The sequence below is a fragment of the Ochlerotatus camptorhynchus genome, unplaced genomic scaffold, assembly GCF_037179485.1.
Source record: "Ochlerotatus camptorhynchus isolate MF236.1 unplaced genomic scaffold, CSIRO-AGI_Acam_v1.1 ptg000082l, whole genome shotgun sequence".
In the NCBI taxonomy this organism is placed as follows: domain Eukaryota; kingdom Metazoa; phylum Arthropoda; class Insecta; order Diptera; family Culicidae; genus Ochlerotatus; species Ochlerotatus camptorhynchus.
In genome coordinates, this window is record NW_027040572.1 from 2,304,314 (window position 1) to 2,326,349 (window position 22,036).

Sequence of the window (22,036 nt, forward strand, 5' to 3'; positions counted from 1 at the left end):
TTCAAAGTCGCCGAGCACAGAGTATCGTCTGAATTGAACTATTGAACTCCGTTGATTTCATTAATTAGAACGCGGAAAATCAATTACTCGATCGGAGAACACACACACTCACACCTTATTGATGGGGCAGCACTCATTCTAAGAGGCGATACAAAGTGGTTGCGCTAAAGATCATAATGATTACCGCACCGAATTGACAGCTCATATAACAATTATTCATGATTCGCTACTGTAATTATCATTAACCCCCACCATCAATCGATCGATTGATCGTGCCTTCTCCGTCGGACAGGCAGAGTTGTACATCGGAACGGAATACCCGCAAGCATGTTTTCGATCGGACTCTAGCCAAACAGGTGCCGTAGAAAATAAGAAGATTAATATCGTTCTAAACAGCAGAATCGTGACTTGGAGCTGTGAGATTTGTGTCTGTTCCGGTCAAAGCAAAGGGAAAATTAAACGCTCAAAAATATAGCAACATTCACGCGGAAATGGCTCAACGAACCACGACATGACGATGATGGCCTCTGGAATAACCGTTGATACTGGTTGTACCAATTTATGGATATGCTCATGTCTTGATCATTAACGGGGCATTCAGAATAGGATTTTTACAACAGCACCAACCCGGACTAGGTAATTTCATAGAGACAACCTTGAGAACCGAAATAGCAAAAACAAAGAAAACCGGAAGAATTATCTAACTCTAAGAATCGGCTCTAATGACAAATTAAGCCCTTCGCCTTCATGATGATATGACAACGACACGAGATGTCGTTGAAGGGCTTCCTCCATGTCGAACAAAGCTGATGCCTTCATGAGCCAATCCAGTCAGTAGCTTAGATATTTCTATTCAATACACTGTTGTCGGTAGATGGATGCGGAAAACGAGACGAAGAATTCCGATAAATTTAATTATCTGATCGTCGCGTCGCATATAGCAGTTACATAATGTAACACATTATCATGGCCCTACAGACATATGTACCCACAGTAAAGTGACAATCATTACCCGACACCCGGCTGATTACCGATGCTATTTGGAGGGTCGTAATGGCTTGTTGGGTTAATTAAAACACCAATTAATCCCGTGCGAAGTTATCACTCGTTAAATCGATTGGCTTTTTGCGCTTGTCATAGAACACACACACACGCCATCAATCGTAGACAAATTACTAACGGTGATGTGTTGCGATTTTTGTACCGCGTTAGATTTCTTCAGTGTATGACAACGTCAAAACTTGGTGTTCAGCAAGAGTATATTTATACAGAATGTAGTTAAGTAAATATGAATAAATAGGGATATAGAATAAAGTGGGTTAGTCTTAAAATAATGTTGACAGATTTTCAATTTTATTTTCAATAATCTATCAATAGATTTCCTCTAATTGTTCCACTAATTTTAAGAGATTATTGTTCAAGAAAATAAATCATAGGATTTTGCTGAATATTTCGCAGCAAGTTCCATACGAAGTTTCCAGAATTTGGAATAAGAGCGCATGTAGTTTAAAGTAAAAACCGTTCTCAGGAAGACTCCTGTAAGGTATGATCCTCAGGTTAACTTAAGGGGAATACCTGTTGTGGTACAATCTTTAATTTGTAGTTGTAGGAGATGATCCTTTGCAAGATCCAAAACAACCATAGAACTGGTAAAATTATAAAACCATTCTCAGAGCCCCTTCCAAACAACGATGCAAGTTTATTCATAAATAATTTAAAGGCATGCTTGAAGAGTAAATAATTATATACAAGATGATAATTAAAAATAGTACTTGAGTTAATTTTCTCTCAAACACTTGTAGTTTGATATAAGTATGATTTGGAGTCTTGAATATGAACTCTTGAAATCAGGATATGCTACTGTAGAAGACCTGGGACAGATTCATTATTTTTTCTCTTAAGTTCATATAACGAACACACACTTTCAGTCGCGACTTTATTATTGGACTTCTTAGCTTAATACTTTCTTCGACAAGTTTTAAGCTCTACATATAAGCACTATGGGAAAAATAATAATGAATTTTTAATTTTTAATTAGCGTTAGGTTAATTTCGAAAGCCTTATAGATTAACTAAACATACCAAACCATAGAAGTCATATTCAAAGACATCACAAAGATCATTTAGAGCAAGTTCAGCAGACTTTTTCTGAAGTCCAGAAGACTTGTGGAATATGTCCGAAGGTTTTATAAAAAGAGTTCAGCGGACTTAAAGACCCGTCCTGACCCTGAGATCTTGTCAGGTATGCCCAGTGAATTTTATTAGACAAATCTATTGCACCTTTATAGCATTAATGGATGAATTAATAACAGTATGGAATCTATAGAGTAAAACCCGAGGTCAAATTCTGTTATGAAAAGCAAAATATAGAGATTTGGATTACAACCGATGCTCACTGTTAAATCACCATCTGTTAAAATCAATTCAAAATGGTGGGAAAACCCGGTCCAGAACTACAAGAAACTGAACAAAATTGGAAAACAGCTTCATGGCTTCGAAATGCGGTATATTCCATGACTATCCATAATGGTAAACCGGCATGAAGTACGACTACGCAACGAAATATAGTGGAATAACCAAAAGCCATTTGGGAAGCCCCATCTCTTGCATATAGTTAATTGCCACAAGAAACATGTCATTGAATTCATCACCCAGCTACCTTGCCTCGTTTTGAGCTGCAAGGAAAATCCCCACATTTAATGACTTATCTATCCTTCAAACCTCTACTTAATACGTCACAACTTTCATGCCAATCCATTCAACACGTTTAAACAGACGGCAAAGTTCATTTGGTTGCAAGTTATGCACGTCATCACGCTCGCCACTCGTGTGTACAAGCAGTGGATTTCCAAAGTCTGCCATTTATGAATCAACTTCGCACCGTTCACACATGTATGTGAATAATTATCCCACCACCCGCACAGCTTGAACTTTTAATACATCAAAAACAATGCCGCCGTTTGTTCGTGATCTACTTGACGGCACGCGGCCAATTGGATCACCCCCCTCGTCAAACGTTGCGACGGCCGTCGTCGTCATGAAAGTAACCAAGCTTCAGCTGACGATCAGGAAGTTTCCTTCTTAATCCATTCGGGTTGCACTATTGACCGTAAATCGCCTCGCCTTCTGAACTCACTCAAGGACGGTCGAATTTTTCGGGTCAACGGGCAGGGCAACGTGACCGAAATGTGTCGCTTGATCTTTTATTGTTGTTGACTGTTCTTCAACAATCTGGTTTTGAGCATTCGCCTGCTCTCAACTTATAACGAATTTGTTTATTATCGGGGTTGGAACCAGTTCCAACCCAGTGCGCAACCGAACTTTTTGTCAGTGCGAACCTTAACCTAAGGTAGGTTTTAAAAACAAACGATCAAACTGACGTTTGTCAGGAAGCAAGCAGAGTCGATCTTGATACCCGATCCAGGTTGGAACTGAATAATAAACAAATTCGCTATTAGTGTTCTTGAAGCACTTCCACAGTTATTAATTGCAAGGCTTTTTTGCTTTCATGAAATCGCTAACAAATACAAAACGTTTTAATTTGGCTTTAATGAAGATAATTTGCAGGCTGAATTGTATTTATCTGAGGCCATTTTTCTTGATCCTATTCCGTTTAGTTTTATGACGGCATCAATGGCGCGTGGAAAAAGTTAAACGTCAAAATTTGTTTACATATCGATAGTTTTGTTGCGCGATCATTGAACCAAACTTCAACTCCTGCGTTGGATTAACATCCTCGATAAGGGCAATTATCATCCATTGGAAGCAGTTAATCAGGAAGAGTATCTGCATAGCTTGGAACAGGTGGAAGCTCAATCGTTCCCAAAAAGTTTCCCTTCTCCCGGATGATGCGAGGAAGTTAATGTGCGCTTGCTTGGATTTTTTGGAAACAGTTGACCCTTTCGCCGAGTGTAACCAGAAGGCAGTCAGTTTCCAGCTGAATGACAACTTCTGAAGTTTCCTGTCGGCAGTTTTCCGCAGTCCCAGTTTGGCACTGATGCATGTTATTCGATTCATCATCGAAACGCGCTTTCTGGAGAAGATTGGTCTGTGTTTATTCAGATCGCAAACGCCATTGACAATATTTTGGGTATTCCCATCACATCCCTCCGTCTAATTTGACGGCTTCCAGTGCTTCGTGAACCGCATTCACTCACTCTTCTCAGTCGGCTGTTCTGTCATTGTTGACCGGTTCAGTCAGATCTGCTGGGCCTCCCAGGAAGATCTGGAATTGGAGTCCTTTTCCTTTCCGTCGACAGCATCGCTACAATTATTCCTCCTACTATCGCTAGTATTATAATTCGACTATTCTCTGGCATTTCCTTGTGATTCTTCGTTTAAAAGCTCCAATCGATTTATTTTTTCTCTGTCTCTAGGCGGATCCATATTTTTAGTTTAATTTGTAAAAAGTAGGGAGTTTTGTGATACACTTTATTGTCACCAAAAAGCAGCAATATATGCTTTTTGTTCCCGTTTGAAACCGGACAGTTTTATAATTGCTTTTATAATGATAAAATACCTTTATGGAGTATTTTTTCGTGGCATCAATAAAAAAATACCAAGAAGGTTTATTGACTAACTGAATAATTTTATACAGGGATAGAGTATTGCTTTAAATTCATCTTTAAACCTAGACCCGTTTTGGCTTTATTGTCAGACTTAAAAGGGTTTTTTTAAACATCAAAATGCTGAACTACTGACCAAGAATGTGTTACACTTTTAAATGCTGTATTTAAACTAAAAAGATTGCTTATTGCCATTTTAAAACAACAATAAATCAGTGTGAAATCCAGAAGGCTGCTATATTGTTACTTGGGAGTAGCCACCCTGAGATATGTTGGATTCAACCTAAATGTACAGGAGCTGATAGCTGTAGTATTCTCCTGGTCCCAATATCTAATGGCATTTTCCTAATAGGATGAGATTGCGACAACATAAAATAAACATGCTCTCCAAACAACAAATCTTTTAACATAATTTTGTGAAAATGTTTACTGGAAAATATCCAAAGACTAAGAAAGAGGACATACCGTATGGTAACCCTACCCAGGCTAGGCTAAAGGGTGTACTGTTAAAAAACCGCACACACAAAATTCCTTCTCAAAATTTCGATTATCATCAAATTTTCAGGGAGTAAAAAGAAACAATTAAAGTTAGTTTTTACAACATTATTAATTTCATTTATTTCTATAATGCGTGAACCTCGGCATTAACCCCAGCCATACGGTATTTCACGACCTCGGAATCCACAGTTGTTTGCATAGGATATTGCTTTCTTCATTTCTTCTACATTTTTCACTACTTTAGGTCGTTTTAGAAGGTGCTCCTTCATAATGGCCCAGTATTTTTCTATTGGGTGCAGTTCCAGAGTGTTTGGGGGGTTCAGATCTCTCGGCACGAAATCGACATCATTCGCCTTATACCACTCTAGCACGTCCTTCGTGTAGTGGCATGACGCCAAATCCGGCCAGAAGATCGTCGGACCGTCGTGAGCCTTCAGGAGAGGGAGAAGCCGCTTTTGGAGGCACTCTTCCAAACACACCTGTCCATTCATGGTGCTTGCGGTAACGAAAGGTGTACTCCGCTTTCCGCAAGTACAAATCGCTTGCCAAATTAAGAACTTCTTGGCGAACTTCGTCTGTTCTCGGGAACATCACACTTATCCTTTGCAGTCATATACAGAGTTCCTGGAATCTGGTTGAAGTCCGCCTTCACATAAGGCTTGTCAACCATCACGCAGCAGTGTGGTTGGTTAACTTCTAGTCGTACAAGTTCCGGGCACGGCTTTTTGCGACCGTATTCTGTTTCTCGTCACAGTTTGGGGACTTCTGAACCTCAAACGTACGTAGTTCAGCTCGAGTTTTGGTATTCTGCACGAAAGTATTACTCACATGCAACTTTTTAGCCACATCTCGAACTGAGGCGTTCGGTTTCCGTTTAAAGACCACAACCACGCGTTTGTGGTCGTTTTCGTTGACCTGACGGCTTTTTTTCCGGATCTTCGTTTCCGATCAACAGTCAGACGTTGTTTAAACCGTTTTATGATACCAGACACCGTGGAATTCACGATTCCCAACTTTTTTTTTCCGATGGCACGATGCGACAGATCCTTATTACTCGTGCAAAACTTTTTCGCGCACGCACTGTTCTTTCATCACCTCACAGAGTGTAAACAATACACATTGAACTATGTCTACGCAAAACTTCAATTAATTTTACCCAACGGATCAAAAGTTAGAGCAATTTGAGTGTGGGCGGATTTTAAACGGTACTCCCTTTATCTGTTGGCTATGGGCACGCCGAAAATCCATTATGTACGACATTTGCTTTTTTAGCCATTAATTGTGGCGCTGCTAATTTGGAACAAAACGTTTTACGAATTTGCAATCGGAATTGTTGCTCTGAGGAAAATTGAATCGATGGAAGTAGTACGCAAACACCGTGTCTAAAAGCGATCATAATCCAGAAGTGCTGCGAAGCAATGTGGGTACGCTTTTGGCTTCAGTGCACCCGTTGGATGAAACGGTGTCAATTATTGTTCTTCCAAGAATTAGCTGCCGCATTTGTGAAGTGGGGAAGTGGAAGAACTTGTTTTTATTTAGTGTGACATGGCAACCAGCGTCAACGGGGTGATGTGGTGATCGTATATTTCAGTTGCTAAGATCACAGAAGCGACAATTTCCGTATGAGCTAATTTACTTCCGCGCTTTTAGTTCTGGATTTTATGGTCCATCGAAGGGAATAAGCAACGACGAATCGACGGTGGATTTAAAGGTAAATTAATTGTTTTTACTGCAGTCAAATATTATGGAGCGTCAGACAAATTACGGCTATTTGAATCGGCTATAAAATATCTATAATTGAAGACGATTTAAATAGCGGTAATTAGCGTCATTAGCAACAGTAATTTAATCTTTTGGTATTCAATTAGTCAAGCAGAGTTAAGTCAAATTTGATACACACTGTGAAAACATATTTAAACTGCTTTCAGGTTAAGGTGATTCCTTGTAGAGTCCACAAATGGCCACTAGTAGACGATAAATGCACTTCCACTTCGAATTTTCAATTACACAAATCTAGGAAATCGGTGCCCCATTTCACCTGATATTGTTACTTCATGTATGGTGCAGTGTAGCAAACGTAGAGTAACCATTTGAATGTTGCACGTGTCGTAGAAGCTGATATTTGTGGTTAACATCCATACACCTCTCAAGCCAAAGTCACGAGTTCAAACTAGCAATGGGCGATCTTGGATCGAAAAACAAAAGATCGATTCTTTTGGTTCGATTACTCGATTTTTTGAATCGATCTCAAACACGACAAAAATCGACTGAATCGATCCTTTTGCTTAGATTTTTGTTTCGATAAAAAAAAAAGTTTCAATGCATTTGAATTTGCAATTTAACATTGATTTTGTTTTTGTCTTCACCTTTGCACATGGGTTCTGAAAACAACCAGTGTGACAGTTCAAGTGTTCTACTAACAAGTGTTTCGTCAGAGAGGCTATTCTCTAAAACTGGTCGATATCGGCTCGATGCAAAACGCATGGCCCAATAAGCTTTCTTGGGATCCCTCTCGGATGAGTTTTGGGATATCTGAATTAAGTACTTTCCGTACTTACTTGCTTTTACACTCTGTCTATCTAGTCGATTTGTTTTATATGTTAATCTTTCGTTTTTTTAAATCGATCATTTAATACCAATAAAACGAATATTATAGTCTGTTAAATCACTCACCTAATCAAGTATCCTGAGCAAAAACTTCCACATATCAAATTAAATCAAAATAGTCATTTACTATATTCTCATCATGCATGTATGTTACACTCACAACTTTTACTGCGTACGTAGGGAAAATGGCTCTAGTGTTGGCCTATGGATCTAAAATTGGACCCATCGCTAAAAATCTTCTTTTTATCAATTTTATCTAGACGATTGCGTCATTGGGACGGTACTAATGGATATTTTTGGGTGCTATTGAAAATTTATTCGATTGCTGAATTTAAGTATGGGCCCAAATTAGGGGTATTTAGGCCGACATTTCATCCATTTCCCGTACTACACAATTTATTTTTAAATGATATCGATCATCACACTAAATGACTATTATAAGTGAAATGTCATAAAAAGTAATATCAACTTTAGACGGAACTTGGCGTTAATCTGCACCAACTTTCCTGTGATCCGTTATAGTTGAAACATTTTATGTACTTTTATGATCTTATAAATTTAAGACAGTATGACAAAACAGGTTTTTCGCACTTTTTGTACGTACAATATTTTTTAAAGTTTTTCCATGATCTTAGTAGCTTTAGCATCCATGGAAAAGGCTGTGAAGAAACACAACAATTTTCAATTGTGTTGGCCTAATTTGACATCATTCTTGTTGAAAATGGGAAAAAAATTATTATTTGGATTTTCGCCGAGAGCGACTTAATTCAACTTGTTCGCAACTAAATACAACCTATAGAATGCCGATTGTTGATGCTCAATAGAAATTGTAAAAACCATCTTCAAAAGTATATTAATAGTTCTAAATCCTTGAAATATTGTAACGATGCGACCAAAAACACGAAATCAACACTGTCCGAAACCTCATAAGAGGAACCAAATCTAATGTGATAGCAGTCCCTTAAAGAATATGTTTGGTTTTATTTTTCATTGTAAAGTTTTAAAGAAGGACACATCAAAGATCTTTTTTTTATAAAAAAAAAACATTTTTTTTCCATTTTAAGAAGGAAAATTTCTTCACAACTTATTTTTGATACAATCCTTAGTTTAAATACTAGGTGGGGTGAAAAGTAACCTCGAGTAGGCTGTGCGTTCGTACGGCCGTGACGTTTGTTTTCTCTGTCGCGTTTGAAAATTTGGAAAAATTTAAAATTAATAATTTATGTGAGATAGTTTGTCTCGTAATTGGAGCACATATTCCGCGATTCGAAATTCCAGTGATGACCTGTGTTATATTTATACTTGGGTGCTGATCCGGTCAACAACTACCATAGATGGACCTGGATTCGTTTGCCCGGTTCTGGGTTGCCACCAAAGCCGAGATTCAAGAAGTTATTTTCACGAGCAGCTCAATTCCTGGCGCAAATTGCCAATCATCAGCAACGGAAGATCTTCCATTCGGAACACCGCGAGTGCACGTACATCGACGGTCTGCAGGACCTACAATATCCCCCAGCTTGTTCCTGGGGCCGCTGTCAAGCCAGCAAACCCCCAACGTCCCATCGTTCAGTGCGATCATGTTGCCGAGGTAGGACTTTCAAGTGCCAGAGAGAAGCTTACACCTGACAAAAGTCAAATGGAAATCGGGAATTTGGTTAACATTGGAGGCATTTGGTGAGATCCTTCCATTACACTGTATTTTATATACCATTCATTACATTGCATATTACTGTTACATTCACTCATAACCTAGCTCGGAGCGTTTGGTACGGTATGTCCACGCATCCTTCCACCCCTGAAGATTCACGAAATGCATCGCTGTTTAGATATACCATGCCAGCACCATATTTGACGCGTTCTTAATGATGACGCACTCGTCTATTTTGACAAGATATTTTTTAAAACCTTGTAAAACCATCATCCCTAGAGCACTGAAAGTAATATTTGCAGAAGTAACATTTCAAAAATAATTATTTAAAATAGTCGAACATTATGGAGTGCTTCGATTTAGGAACTGCTTCGAATATGGTGCCTCCACGGTTTATTTGAACTCGAATCCTTTCACAGAATCATCTTTGCGGCAAATGCAACGCAGTAGGTCTGACCGTTTTGATGTTTGTGTCATATCTCAGATATGCTGCAAACATCAATGTTAACAAGAAAAATGATTAGGTCTTATCAAAACTAATGATTTTCCAGGATGCTTTCTTGTACTGGCTGCGATTGTATTAGATTAGATTAGATTAGATTAGATTAGATTAGATTAGGTGGGGTGAAAAGTAACCTCCTTGACCGCCAGAATGCGCTGCTACTGCAAAAAAAGATTATAGTGCCTTGTAGTCCATTCATATTTAGGCAGACATGCCAAATTTCAGTGCGATACTGTCTTAAGTTTTGTTTTGACAGCTGATTATTGTTGAAGTGTTTGGCATCATGTTGAGTATGGATAAAAACGATTTTCGTTCTCTCATAAAACATTATTTTTTGAGAGGCAAACGGGCGAAGGAAACAAAAGAAAAGTTGGATAAATATTATTGGGCTAATGCTCCGTCAGATTACACCGTCAAATATTGGTTTCGAGAGTTTCGTGGTGGCCGCAACTCCACTACCGATCAAGTCCGCAGCGGCAGGCCCTCCGATGCGGTTACAGAGGACAATATCAAAAAATACATGAAATGGTGTTGGCTGACCGGAAAGCGAAGGTGCGCGATCTAGCAGATACCGCAAAGATTAGTACTGAGCGCACACGCCATATTTTGGGCGAGATTCTGCATATGAAAAAGTTATCCTGCCACTGGGTGCCGCGTAAGCTCACTCCTGACCAAAACCACGAACACGATAGCACTTCAAAAGAGTGTTTGGACTTGCTGATGCGGAATCGGGCGGACTTTTGGCGTCGATTGGTAACTGTTGATGAAACCTGGATCCACTATTACACCCCAGAGAACAGAATGAGTGCTCGGCAATGAACTGAAGCCGGCACGAGTGCCCCGAAGCGGCCGAGGGAAGGTCGATGGGTCGGAAAGGTTATGGCGTTGGTTTTCTGGGATTGTTATGACATACTCTTCGTGGACTACCTAGAAAAAGGAAAAACCATCAACAGCGAGTATTACTGTGCGTTATTGGAGCTATTGAAGGCCGAAATCGAAAAATTGTTTTTGCAAGACAATGCGCCGGCGTACAAGAGCATCGCAACCACGGCTAAAATCAATGACTTACGGCTCCAATTGCCTCCGTATCCACCGTATTCGCCTGATTTGGCTCCCTAATATCTCTTCGCAAACCTCAAAAGATGGCTCATCAATAAAAAAAATCAGCTCACGCGAGGAAATCATCGACGCCGCGGAGGAGTATTTTGCAGACCTTCCGGAAAATTACTTTTCGGACGATATCATGAAGTTGAAAAATCGAGCTAAAAGGGGACTAAAGTTCTGTCCAGTTAGAATCCGGAATCACTTATTGTGTTGCAGCGGCACGGAAAGTGACCGCTGCAAGAATTATTTTACAGCGGTTTGTTTACCTAGGCGCCCACTTTCTGTGGTATAAATTTTAAGGTGTTTCGTGCAGTGAGTCAAAAATTATTCCAGATGGAAGCCGAGAGGAGAGAAAAAAAATCTGCACACCCACGTTGGTAATGCAACGTGGTCCGCAATAAAAATCGCAAAAACGTTGAAAATCGCCAAATCAACCGTGTATGATGTGCTCAAACGTTTCAGGGAACGAAAGAGCGTGGATCGAGTGCCTCAAGTTAAGCGTCGTAGTGGAACAAATGACCACAAGCTGACCCAGAAGGTTTTGAGAACCGTCAGAGCAAACCCTGGACTATCAGATAATGAAATCGCACAAAAATACGCTGCTGCTCGCAGTACCGTTCGAAGAATTCGTTTGCGAGCAGGATATCGTTCTTATCGAGCCAGCAAGCAACCAAACAGAACGTTGAAGCAATGTTTCGTCACCAAAACTTCAGCTCGAAAATTTTACCAGCAGTTTTTGACGAAGTACCAAGGATATCTGCTCATCAACGATGAAACCTACGTCAAAATGGATTTCGGACAGCTTCCTGGCCAAACATTCTACATGGCGACGGCACGAGGAGATGTTCCTGCGAAGTTTAAGTTTGCTTTTATGGACAAATATGCCAAAAAACTGATGATTTGGCAAGGGATATGCAGCTGCGGAGTAAAGACCAAAGTGTTCGTGACGAATAAGACGATGAACTCGAAGCTGTACAAGGAAGAATGCCTCAAAAACCGCGTACTACCTTTCATTAAAGCCCATAAAGGTCCCGTGAAGTTTTGGCCAGATTTGGCGAGTTGCCGCTACAGCCGGGAAGTCATCCAGTGGTACCGCGATAATAACGTAGATTTCATCGATAAAAACATAAATCCACCCAACTGCCCGCAGTTCCGGCCCATCGAGAGATTTTGGGCAATAATGAAGCGGAAGCTTAAGAAAAGTGGAAAAACGGCTCGGGACGCGATTCACATGATCAAAATGTGGAACAAATGTGCCAAGGCAGTTGACTCCGGAGGTGTGCAGCGTTTGATGGGAGGAATAAAGAAGAAAGTGCGAATTTTCATTAGAAACGAAAAGAAATGATTTGTATTGATATTTTTTCCTAAAAGTGCAGTGAATTACCTTTGTTTTGTTGTATTAACCTTATTTTTACGCCAACCCGTTACTGAGATACAAATGATTTTACTATTCCGGATTCTAAATGGACATAGCTTTATACAAGGTTGCAAATACTCATTTCAGCTAAAATAATGTTTTTCGAAATAATAAAACCAAAAGATGGTATGATGACATGTTTTACTTGTAACTTACAAGAAGAGGTTACAAAGTATGCGTTTGAAACATAAAATCTGTAAATTTTGCTTTCATTGAGTCACAATCAGCAATTTGCTGATCGCTGAGTGAGTGAGTGAGTGAGTGAGTGAGTGTGTGAAAAATCGCTGATTGTGACCCTCATGAAGTGCAATAAACAGGTTTAATATGTCAAATACATTCTTTGCAACCTCTTCTTGTATCTTACCAATTCAAAATATGATCATAGCATCTAAATATTTCATAATTAAAAAAAAACATTGTGTTAGCTGAAATGAGTATTTGCAACCTTGCTTTATATTGGATAAAATTAAAAAAAAAAATATAAAAAAAATCATTCCCAAGGAGGTTACTTTTCACCCCACCTAGTATACAGAACCGTTTATTTGAAAAACATGCAAAATAGCATGAGATTTTATGCCTAACGTCAATTATGCCTATCGTATATTATGGCTAATGCCGATTAGGTGTAACAGGGGCATTCACAAAGTGCATCGTAAACATATACTGTAGACTGATGCAAAATTAAAAATTATCGCTCCACAGGGCTCAAACGGTTTCAAATTGGGTCCTGATTAGCCTAAGTTTATATTTAAATTACTATGGGCAAACCTAATTGCTTGTTCATTATCTTCTAGCTTTTTTCCATATTGCAATGTTAAAAAGTTCTATAGCTCTTCTGGTAAATTTTCTCAGCTACAACTTTGCAGAAAATCGTTATCAAATTGAATAGTTATTAATTGTTTACAAGATTGATAATCTAAGAGCAACCGTACCAATGAGTAAATAAGGCACACTTACCAACCTCTACCATAACGCTACTTGCGTACCGCAGGTTGCTATTCAGGTGGGGGAAATAGCAATCCGCATCTTGGGAAGTAGTGAGTTCATAAATTTAGCAACCCGGTAGCAACGCATCAGACGGTTGCTATTTTGAATAATGGCATGATCAAGCAAAAAGTAGCTAAATTAATCGCCCTATCAAAATTTAAAATTTCCGCAAATCAAAGCAACACTCTATGTTTTCACTCCCTCTCGAGTGCAGCTTCAGTGAAAACACAGAGTGTGGCTCTATCGTGGGGAAATTTTGCATTTTGATAGTGAGATTAATAGCATTAAGGTGTTTCGCTGTGAGATCCTTATTCTCGTAACCACTTCGAAACTTTAAATGCACAAATATCAGCTTCCACGAAACGTACCACATTGAAACTGTTACTTCACGTTTGCTGTACTGCAGCATACATGAAGTAGCAATTTCAGGTGAAATGGGGCATTAACTTCCGAGATTTGTGTAATTGAAAATTCAAAGTGGAAGTGCATGTACGGCGGCCATTTGTGGACTCTACGAGGAATCACCTTAAACTATCGATTTTACGATGGGATAGCTGAAAATTCAATTGGATTTTACGTTAGCATTATATAGTTAAAAGTAATGATAAATCTCAAGAGAGCGATCCATCACTGGGGACGAAATGAATACTCGCCAACCAAGAAACAATCCTAAGAACCACTCTCGGTACACCTACCATATTCGGAAAATTTGTACGGGTTCCTCCATCGCGATGTGTTTAACCAATGCGGATGTGTATACAACCAAAACATCCCGCTAAAAGGGACGTCTTCGTCTACACTCAACCTTGAACATTCCTGTGCACCGGATCAGCTCCAGTCAACAAGCCAGAAACATTCACTTTTAATTTATCCCCACATATTTACCGACACCTTCCCCTACCTGCTGGAACGTCCCAATTTAAATGCCAAATTCTGAAACAGCAAAGAAAAAGAAGCAACAGAAGCCGTACCTAGAACCTGATTTTCACGGTCATTAAATTGGCCCTCCCATGCGAAGCTAATTGAACCTTTTAGGTACACACATCCTCAATCCTCAAAGTCAAACTTCAAAACAGCAGAAAGTTGTAAATCAGCTATTCTAGATATATTTGAAAGAACGGCGAGTGACGTCACTATTTAGCCTTCGGGACAAATATTTTGCTACCGCGGTAAAACGGGTTGTACTTGAAGGTTGGAACGATTCTAGCTCTTCAGAGTTCAATGCCATAACTGAAGCCGAACCCGTGTGCGAGCACTTTTGTGATTGCGTAACACTGCGCAAATTTGATCTGGTTTGTGAGAATAGGAAATCGTCGTACCGGAACATACCGCGATTGTTGTTGCAAATGGAAAAAAGTGTGCTTAATTAGAATTATTAAAATAAGACTATATAATTAGTATTTTTAGACTCAACCAGAAACCAGACTTGTGCCTAAGGCATAATATAAATAGAAAAGAAGTAAATCAGCTGCTGACAGTCTAAATCAGTCATAATCTGTGATCTGGCTGTCTGGTAAAATGTATTAATGAAAAAAATAAAAAAAACCGAAACTCGTTGTATCCGGAGCTCCGCGGAGGAGGTTTTGGAGGCGGTGTCAGCACTTATTGCCCAGACACGCAGTGGTTCCACCTGGAATACGATTTATGAGGTTCCACTTTTTGTGAAAGTGCCAAATCATGAATTTGGTCGTGTCGCTGCAATGATCAATGATGACGAATACCTTAATTGACAGTTTGAATAAATTAACCGGACAGGTTTGTCGATCAAATTTATAACAATATGTCTTCTGATGTTTCTAACCGTTGTTGCGGGGGTCCGGTATCTACTTATCGTGATCACATTCCATTAATTTCTGTTCATGTTTGGCATTTTGCTCCCGGTTTCATTTTCAGACGCGCCCTAGCAATTCCCGTTCACTACGAACATGGAACTGAGTTTGACGACGGAACGGCTTCCTACAGCAAGTGCGCCATGTATGCCGTGAACTTCACCGAAGTGCTAGCCAACAACATCCGCAAGGCTGACCCATCCTGGCCAACCCAGTCCTGCAAAAACGGCTGGGAGTACAACTTTACCGATGTGCCGTACCGGACGGCGGCTACCGATGTGAGTATTTTTTGTTTAATTTTGATGTAATAAATTGTCCTATAAGCATTGTGTTGCCGAAAGAGCTAGTCAGATTAACCTGGAGTAACAATAGTGTGCTGTAGAACCAGGTTGTTTTCAAGAAATTCCAATGAAGAAGTCATGTAGTGCCTCAACCTTAATCTCAACGGGTTCTCAATCAGGAGTAGAGTTGCTTGTTTTGATCTCCTGCCATCAAACATGATGATGCTGGGTCATTATGCCGAAGGACAATAGGCCGTTTGCTATTCTTCCGGAAAAAAAACGAAAATCGCACGCCACCACATTTCGAACTTATCAGTGATGCCAGTTCTTTTTCACGTCATTGTTTTGACGAATACAAAAAAAAAGTTGTTGAATATTACATAAAAACTGCTGCACATTAGTCATTCCGTTCCTAACATAACGTTGTACGATGTACACAGAATTCGAGAACAAATCATGTTGATGACTGTAATATTCTATCAACTTTTACCAGTTATGGATGTTCAATAACCAACATGGACAACGCCTTGAACGTCCCCTACCTATGTCGGGACGCGCCGAAAATTCCTACACGCCGGCATCTCGTGACAACAGTTGTGGAATTGCTGGTGACAACGATGTTTGGCTTTACTTCCAAAACGTACGTGGTCTAAGAACCAAAATTGACGACCTGGTTGTAGCGGTATGTGATTGCAATTACGATGTCATCATATTGATAGAAACGGGCCTTGACGACAGCATCAACTCACTGCAACTTTTTGGTACTGACTTTAATGTATTTCGCTGCGATCGCAGTGCTCGTAATAGCCAGAAAGCGAAGTTTGGAGGAGTGCTTATTGCCGTGGCCAGCGTTTACAAGTCTGTTGAGATAAAGACTATTAATGGTAGTAACCTGGAACAAGTAAGTGTGTCTGCCTGTATTCGCGGAAAGCGGTTCGTGCTTTGCGCTGTATATATTCCTCCAGATCGTAGTCGGGACGTAGGTGTTATCGATGCCCATTTAGCTACTCTTCGTGAATTACGTGATGCAACTCCAGATGGTGACCTTTTGCTTGCTTGTGGTGACTACAATCAACCACACATAGCATGGGATTGTCTTGATGATGGAATCTTAAACCTTGATCCTTCCACGACTTCTGCTGCCAGTGCTGCTCTGATGGATGGAATGAGCTTCCTGAATATCCGGCAATACAACTCTATTCGCAATCACCTGGGGCGCATCCTAGATTTGGTTTTCTGTGATTCCGATTGCAACATTGTAGTTAACGAAGCGGTGTCCCCATTGCTGGCTATTGATTTGCATCATCCACCGATTTTATTCTCCTTACCAACTCAATCCGATTGTGTTGACCGTGTGGAATCCCTTGATGCTGGTGAACATACGCTCGACTACTCAAAAATCGACTTCGTCATGCTCAACGAGTTCCTGATGAGCTGTGATTGGAGCAGTATTCTGGCAACAAATGACGTCAACGATATGGCAGCACAATTTTGCAACATAATTTGCAATTGGCTCACCGATAACACTCCAAGACGAAAACCTCCTATATCTCCTGCTTGGAGTTCTCCTCTCCTGCGGTTTTTGAAACGGGATAAAAATTCCTGGCAGCGTAAACTTCGCCGACATCGAACTTCTGAAACGAAACGCAACTTTCATCGCGCTTGCAACGCCTATCGTAAGCTTAATTCAACCCTATACAAGTCATATGTCTTGCGTGTCCAGACCAATTTACGTAGAAATCCCAAGAGCTTCTGGAAGTTTGCGAAAATCGTCGAATATTCCTTCATCCGTATTTTTTGGCGATTTGGAGTCTACTTCTATGCTCGAATCGTGTGATCTATTTTCCCGCCACTTCAGTTCTGTTTTTTCGGATTCAGCCGCCAACGCAGATGAAGTAGAAAGAGCGGCTTGCAATGTTCCTGAGGGTCTCATCGATTTGCGTACATTTGTGGTTAGCAATATGTATGTCGTTAAAGCTGTTAGGAAGTTGAAGAAATCTGTTTCACCGGGTCCTGATAGTGTACCTGCAATCATTTTTTGCCGCTGTGTTGCTGTTTTAGCTGATCCCCTAGCTCGCATCTTTACCGCTTCGTTGCACCAAGGAGTTTTCCCCGAAATATGGAGACATTCCTTTATGTTCCCTGTCCATAAGAAGGGCGACAAACGTGACGTGACAAATTATCGTGGCATAACAAGTCTATCTGCAGCTTCAAAATTATTCGAGATCATTGTGAACGATGCTATCTTCTTTCATGTCAAGAGCTACATTTCAGCAACGCAACACGGATTTATGCCAGGACGCTCAGTTACATCAAATTTGCTGAAGTTCACCTCAACATGTATAAATCACTTGGAAAATAGGGTTCAAGTAGATACCGTTTATACCGATCTGAAAGCGGCATTCGATTGCATCGATCATGGTATTCTTCTTCGGAAAATGTCTCGCCTGGGAATTTCGGATGGTTTGGTTGATTGGCTGAAATCATATCTTTCCAACAGAACACTTCGTGTCAAGCTGGGTTCGTGCACTTCATCACCATTTGCTGCAACCTCCGGTGTTCCCCAGGGCAGCAATTTAGGACCATTGCTGTTCACAATCTTCTTCAACGATGTGACGCTCCTCTTGCCGAGTGGTTGTGTGCTCATATACGCCGATGATCTCAAACTATACATTGTTGTCAAGAACGTCGAGGATTGCCGTCAGCTCCAAGCAATGTTAGACCAATTTGTTGATTGGTGCCGCTTAAACAAGCTTTCCGTCAGTATATCAAAATGTGTGGTCATGACATTTAATCGCACAAGAACGCCAATCGTATTCGATTACTCAATTGATGGATTTGTACTAGAAAGAGTAGAACAAGTAAGCGACCTAGGTGTAATGCTGGACCCTAAACTTACGTTTGACTTACACCGTTCAATGGTAATCACTAAGGCTAATCGTCAGCTTGGGTTTATATCAAGAATCTCAAGAGATTTTTCGGATCCGTACTGTTTAAAAGCACTGTACTGTTCACTCGTTCGTCCGATTATCGAGACTGCATCTGTTGTTTGGACTCCCTACCAACTTTCCTGGAACATCAGAATAGAACGTATCCAAAAAACATTCATTCGTCGAGCATTAAGACAACTTCCTTGGAGAGATCCACTAAACTTACCTCCGTATGTTGAGAGATGTCGCTTGCTAAGCATGGACACGTTACAACGACGGCGACAAATTCAACAGGCAACATTCGTCGCGAAGTTATTAAGTGGTGAAATTGACTCTACCCACTTACTCTCTTGCTTGAACTTTCGTGTGCCAAGCAGATTTCTACGCTCAACGTTCCTATTGCGTCAAGACTCACACCGCTCTTCTTTTGGACAACATGAACCTGTTACGAGTATGATTCGCACGTTTTCTACAGTTGAAGAGTTGTTCGAGTTTGGGGAACCTGCTGCTCAATTCCAGAGACGTATTATTAACTCCAGATACATTTAGTATTTGTTATGGCTTCTGGTTCATTAAGACTTATTGTCAGATGGATGTATTAAATAAAAATAAATAAATAAATAAATAAATAAATACTTCACAATGAATATCATTGATTGATACATATTACATTGACACATCTACATTTAGAAAGGGCACTATTAAGTGATGCATTACCTCGTTTAAAAACTTGTTTCCAGCAAAAGAAAAAAACAAACAAATCAAATACCTAAAAAAGTCTTAGCTTCGGTGAATTTTTCCTACGGATCTGTATTTCTGCAGAATTCAATCAATTCTATAGACCTACGGAAAATTCCGTAGAACCGACATCACTGACTTCCATCTGTTTTGTTTTTATTCAACACAGCTGACGCGTTGACAGAACGATGGAAAAGCAACTAGTGAAAAAATTGCATGAACGAGGAATGCTCCGGTTGCAAAACAATGCTTGGGAATGTGGATGATAGATGGTGCTAGTGCGCATGCAAAATACGCTTGACGATATTTTTTGAAGAATTTTCTTCTAAGAGTTATGTCTGTTTGTCTGTGCCCTAACTGTCAACAATTTTTGATCACTGATAAAAGGCCACCTATCATTTTTTATACGATTCTAAAGGGTGTATTCGATAAAAATGGCACACCGAAAATCTTCTGTAACTTTTGAACCGTATGAGTAAAAAGCCTAAAAATTAGAGTAAATCATATTCATAGTGTATTGTTTACATCTGTCCAGTTTCATAGTTATTCGTACAGTAGTTCCAGCCATGTCGTGAAAAACTTTTGTGCACTTTCAATCAAAATCCAGAGGCGTCCCATTTATCGCTAACAAGTTTGGAATTGCAAATACAACTGTGTGATAAGACCCTTCAAGGAGCGTCTGAGTGCCCGAAAGAAGGAAGGGAGCGGTCGTAAAAGTGGTCCAATGGTCAGGAAAGTGGTGCAACAGCTCAAGAACCGTCCAAAAATGTCAACTCGAGATGTCGCTAAAAAGTCCAAGGTATCAGTCGGTTTTGTGCAGAAAACCAGCGTGCTGGGTTACATGTTCACAAAGTACAAAAAGTTTCAAACCCGCGCCCAGAAACTGTACAGGAAGTTGCTCACCAAATCCTGTTGCATCGTGATGTATGACGAAACTTACGTCAAGGCCGACTTTCGTCAACTTCCTGGGCAACAATATTTCGTTCTTTGACTATATGTTTTTAGTATTACTTCTACGTGAAGTCAACGATTTACATAGTTGAAGATGCTAATTTCAAATAACAGACTGTAGTGGTAATTTTTATACGATAGATGGAGTAGATGAAAGCATAGAGTTGATAGTTCCGTTAGAGTACGGCAGTGTGAAGATTGTATATAGATTTAGAATAGCGAACTAGGACAACTTTTAAGGAAGGTACAAATCGGTTTTTTCATCTCTCTTTACCAAACTCCCCCTTTGGAGAGGGATGGTGAGGGGTATCCGCCCCCCCCCCGCGTGTGGTGTGGGCATTCGGGATGGGAGACAAAATTGAATAAAATATATTTTGTAAATCATAACTCCTTAGTAGTTTAAAAATTTTGGGCATATTTCCATAGAAATTATGTGTAGTGCTCCAAGAGAATCAGAAGAAATTTCCAAAGGAATACTAAAGACCTTTTAAGGGCATTTTGAGAAGAATTCTGAAGTGAAATCCATGGAAATTTACATTTCATTTCCGAGGCATATCCCAGTCGAATTCTAAGGCAAATTATGGAGAGAAATTAAACAAGAATCCGAAGGTAAGAGTGAATTTCAAGAGTTTTCTGGAGGAAATTCATAAAGTGATCTGCAAAGAATTCCGAGACTATTGTCGAAGACAACATATCAAGAAGACTAGCAACTCTTCCATTTTCTCAAACGACCGGCATGAGACAGACACAATCGCGTCATCTGCCACTCAAAGGTAAATGCTCCGAACGAATCGGATAATAAAGGTTCCATCCTCAGAAGAAAGGTTTGTGTATTTGCTAGTTTTTCTATGCGTTGCTTCCACCTTCGCTCGAGCGCAGCGCTACCAACCGGTGAAAACTAACGATTTTAAATTGGCTCACTACTTGACTAGCCTATTGGTCCCAAGCAAATCGATTAACGTATCCCATTCTAGTATAAATTCTAGTACTACATTATGTTTGTTTTGATTCGCCATGGAAGTTTGACAGATAAAATGAGGGGCTCTTGGATTTTCTTAAGTTTTTTGGGGGGGGGGCATCGCTAGGTACATCGATTAGCTTAGGACCGAAGAGAGTACCAGAGCTGAGCCAAAAAGTTGAGTACGTTTCTTTGGGACCTTCTGGTCTTAGAGTTACCTCTATGGCGCTACTGTGTCTGTCGCTCGGATTCAGGCAAAGTTGCCAGTCTTCTTGATATGCTGTCAGAATCATATTGAGGAAAATCCTGATAGCGACAAATTTGCAAAAATATCCAGAGATGAGTTCCTGTAAAACAATGTAGTAAATTCAATAATTGATTTTTTTTTTCAAGATTCCGTGCACAGAAATTTAAGATCCAGGATTAACAAAAATGCTTAAGTTTCTTATACTTCGATTGAAATCAAATATCAAGATCCTGGTCTTAGAAATTTCTGAAAAGTGTAACAGTTAGGTATGTGAGAAAAATTCTCTATGATCGTGTATTTAATATTCCAGAAATGGAGGCTATGATTGGTGTTTACATTCCATGTTTAGTGTTCAAGATGGTGACGAAGGAAAAACACGTGCGCGGAAGTAATGCAAATCCTGACTTGTAAAATCATTTTCGGAAAGTTTGACGGTCGAGAATTATGTGAAATTTCGTAAGAAAACATAAAAAATACCGAGGAAACCGAAAAGTGATAAAAACATTGGACGTACTGATCATCTTATGGACCGAATGGTGAAGAGGATATTGAAGGAAAACCCGAATCTCTCTGTTCGAACGGTGCCTCGTAAAATAGGAATGTCACCTGCTTTTGCCCAAAAATCGAAAACAGCGTTTGGGGCTGAAGTCGTATAATTTAAAAACAGTCCAAATCGCAACGACAAACAGAATTTGACAGCAAAATCATAATCTGAAATAAAGAACTACAATAGAAATATAATGCGAAATTTGTGTTTTGCTTAAGTTTTGATGTG

The 22,036-nt window shown here is 39.9% G+C and overlaps 1 protein-coding gene across 1 annotated transcript in view; it reads left to right on the top strand.

Annotated features, from left to right (window-relative positions):
• The window catches only part of LOC135698120 (organic cation transporter protein), a 110,923-nt gene that overhangs the window by 39,149 nt on the left and 49,738 nt on the right, over positions 1-22,036 (top strand). Inside the window, exon 2 of the mRNA XM_065217996.1 lies at positions 15,221-15,434. Coding sequence (XP_065074068.1) covers positions 15,221-15,434 — 214 coding nt within the window. The remainder of the gene's footprint in view (positions 1-15,220; positions 15,435-22,036) is intronic.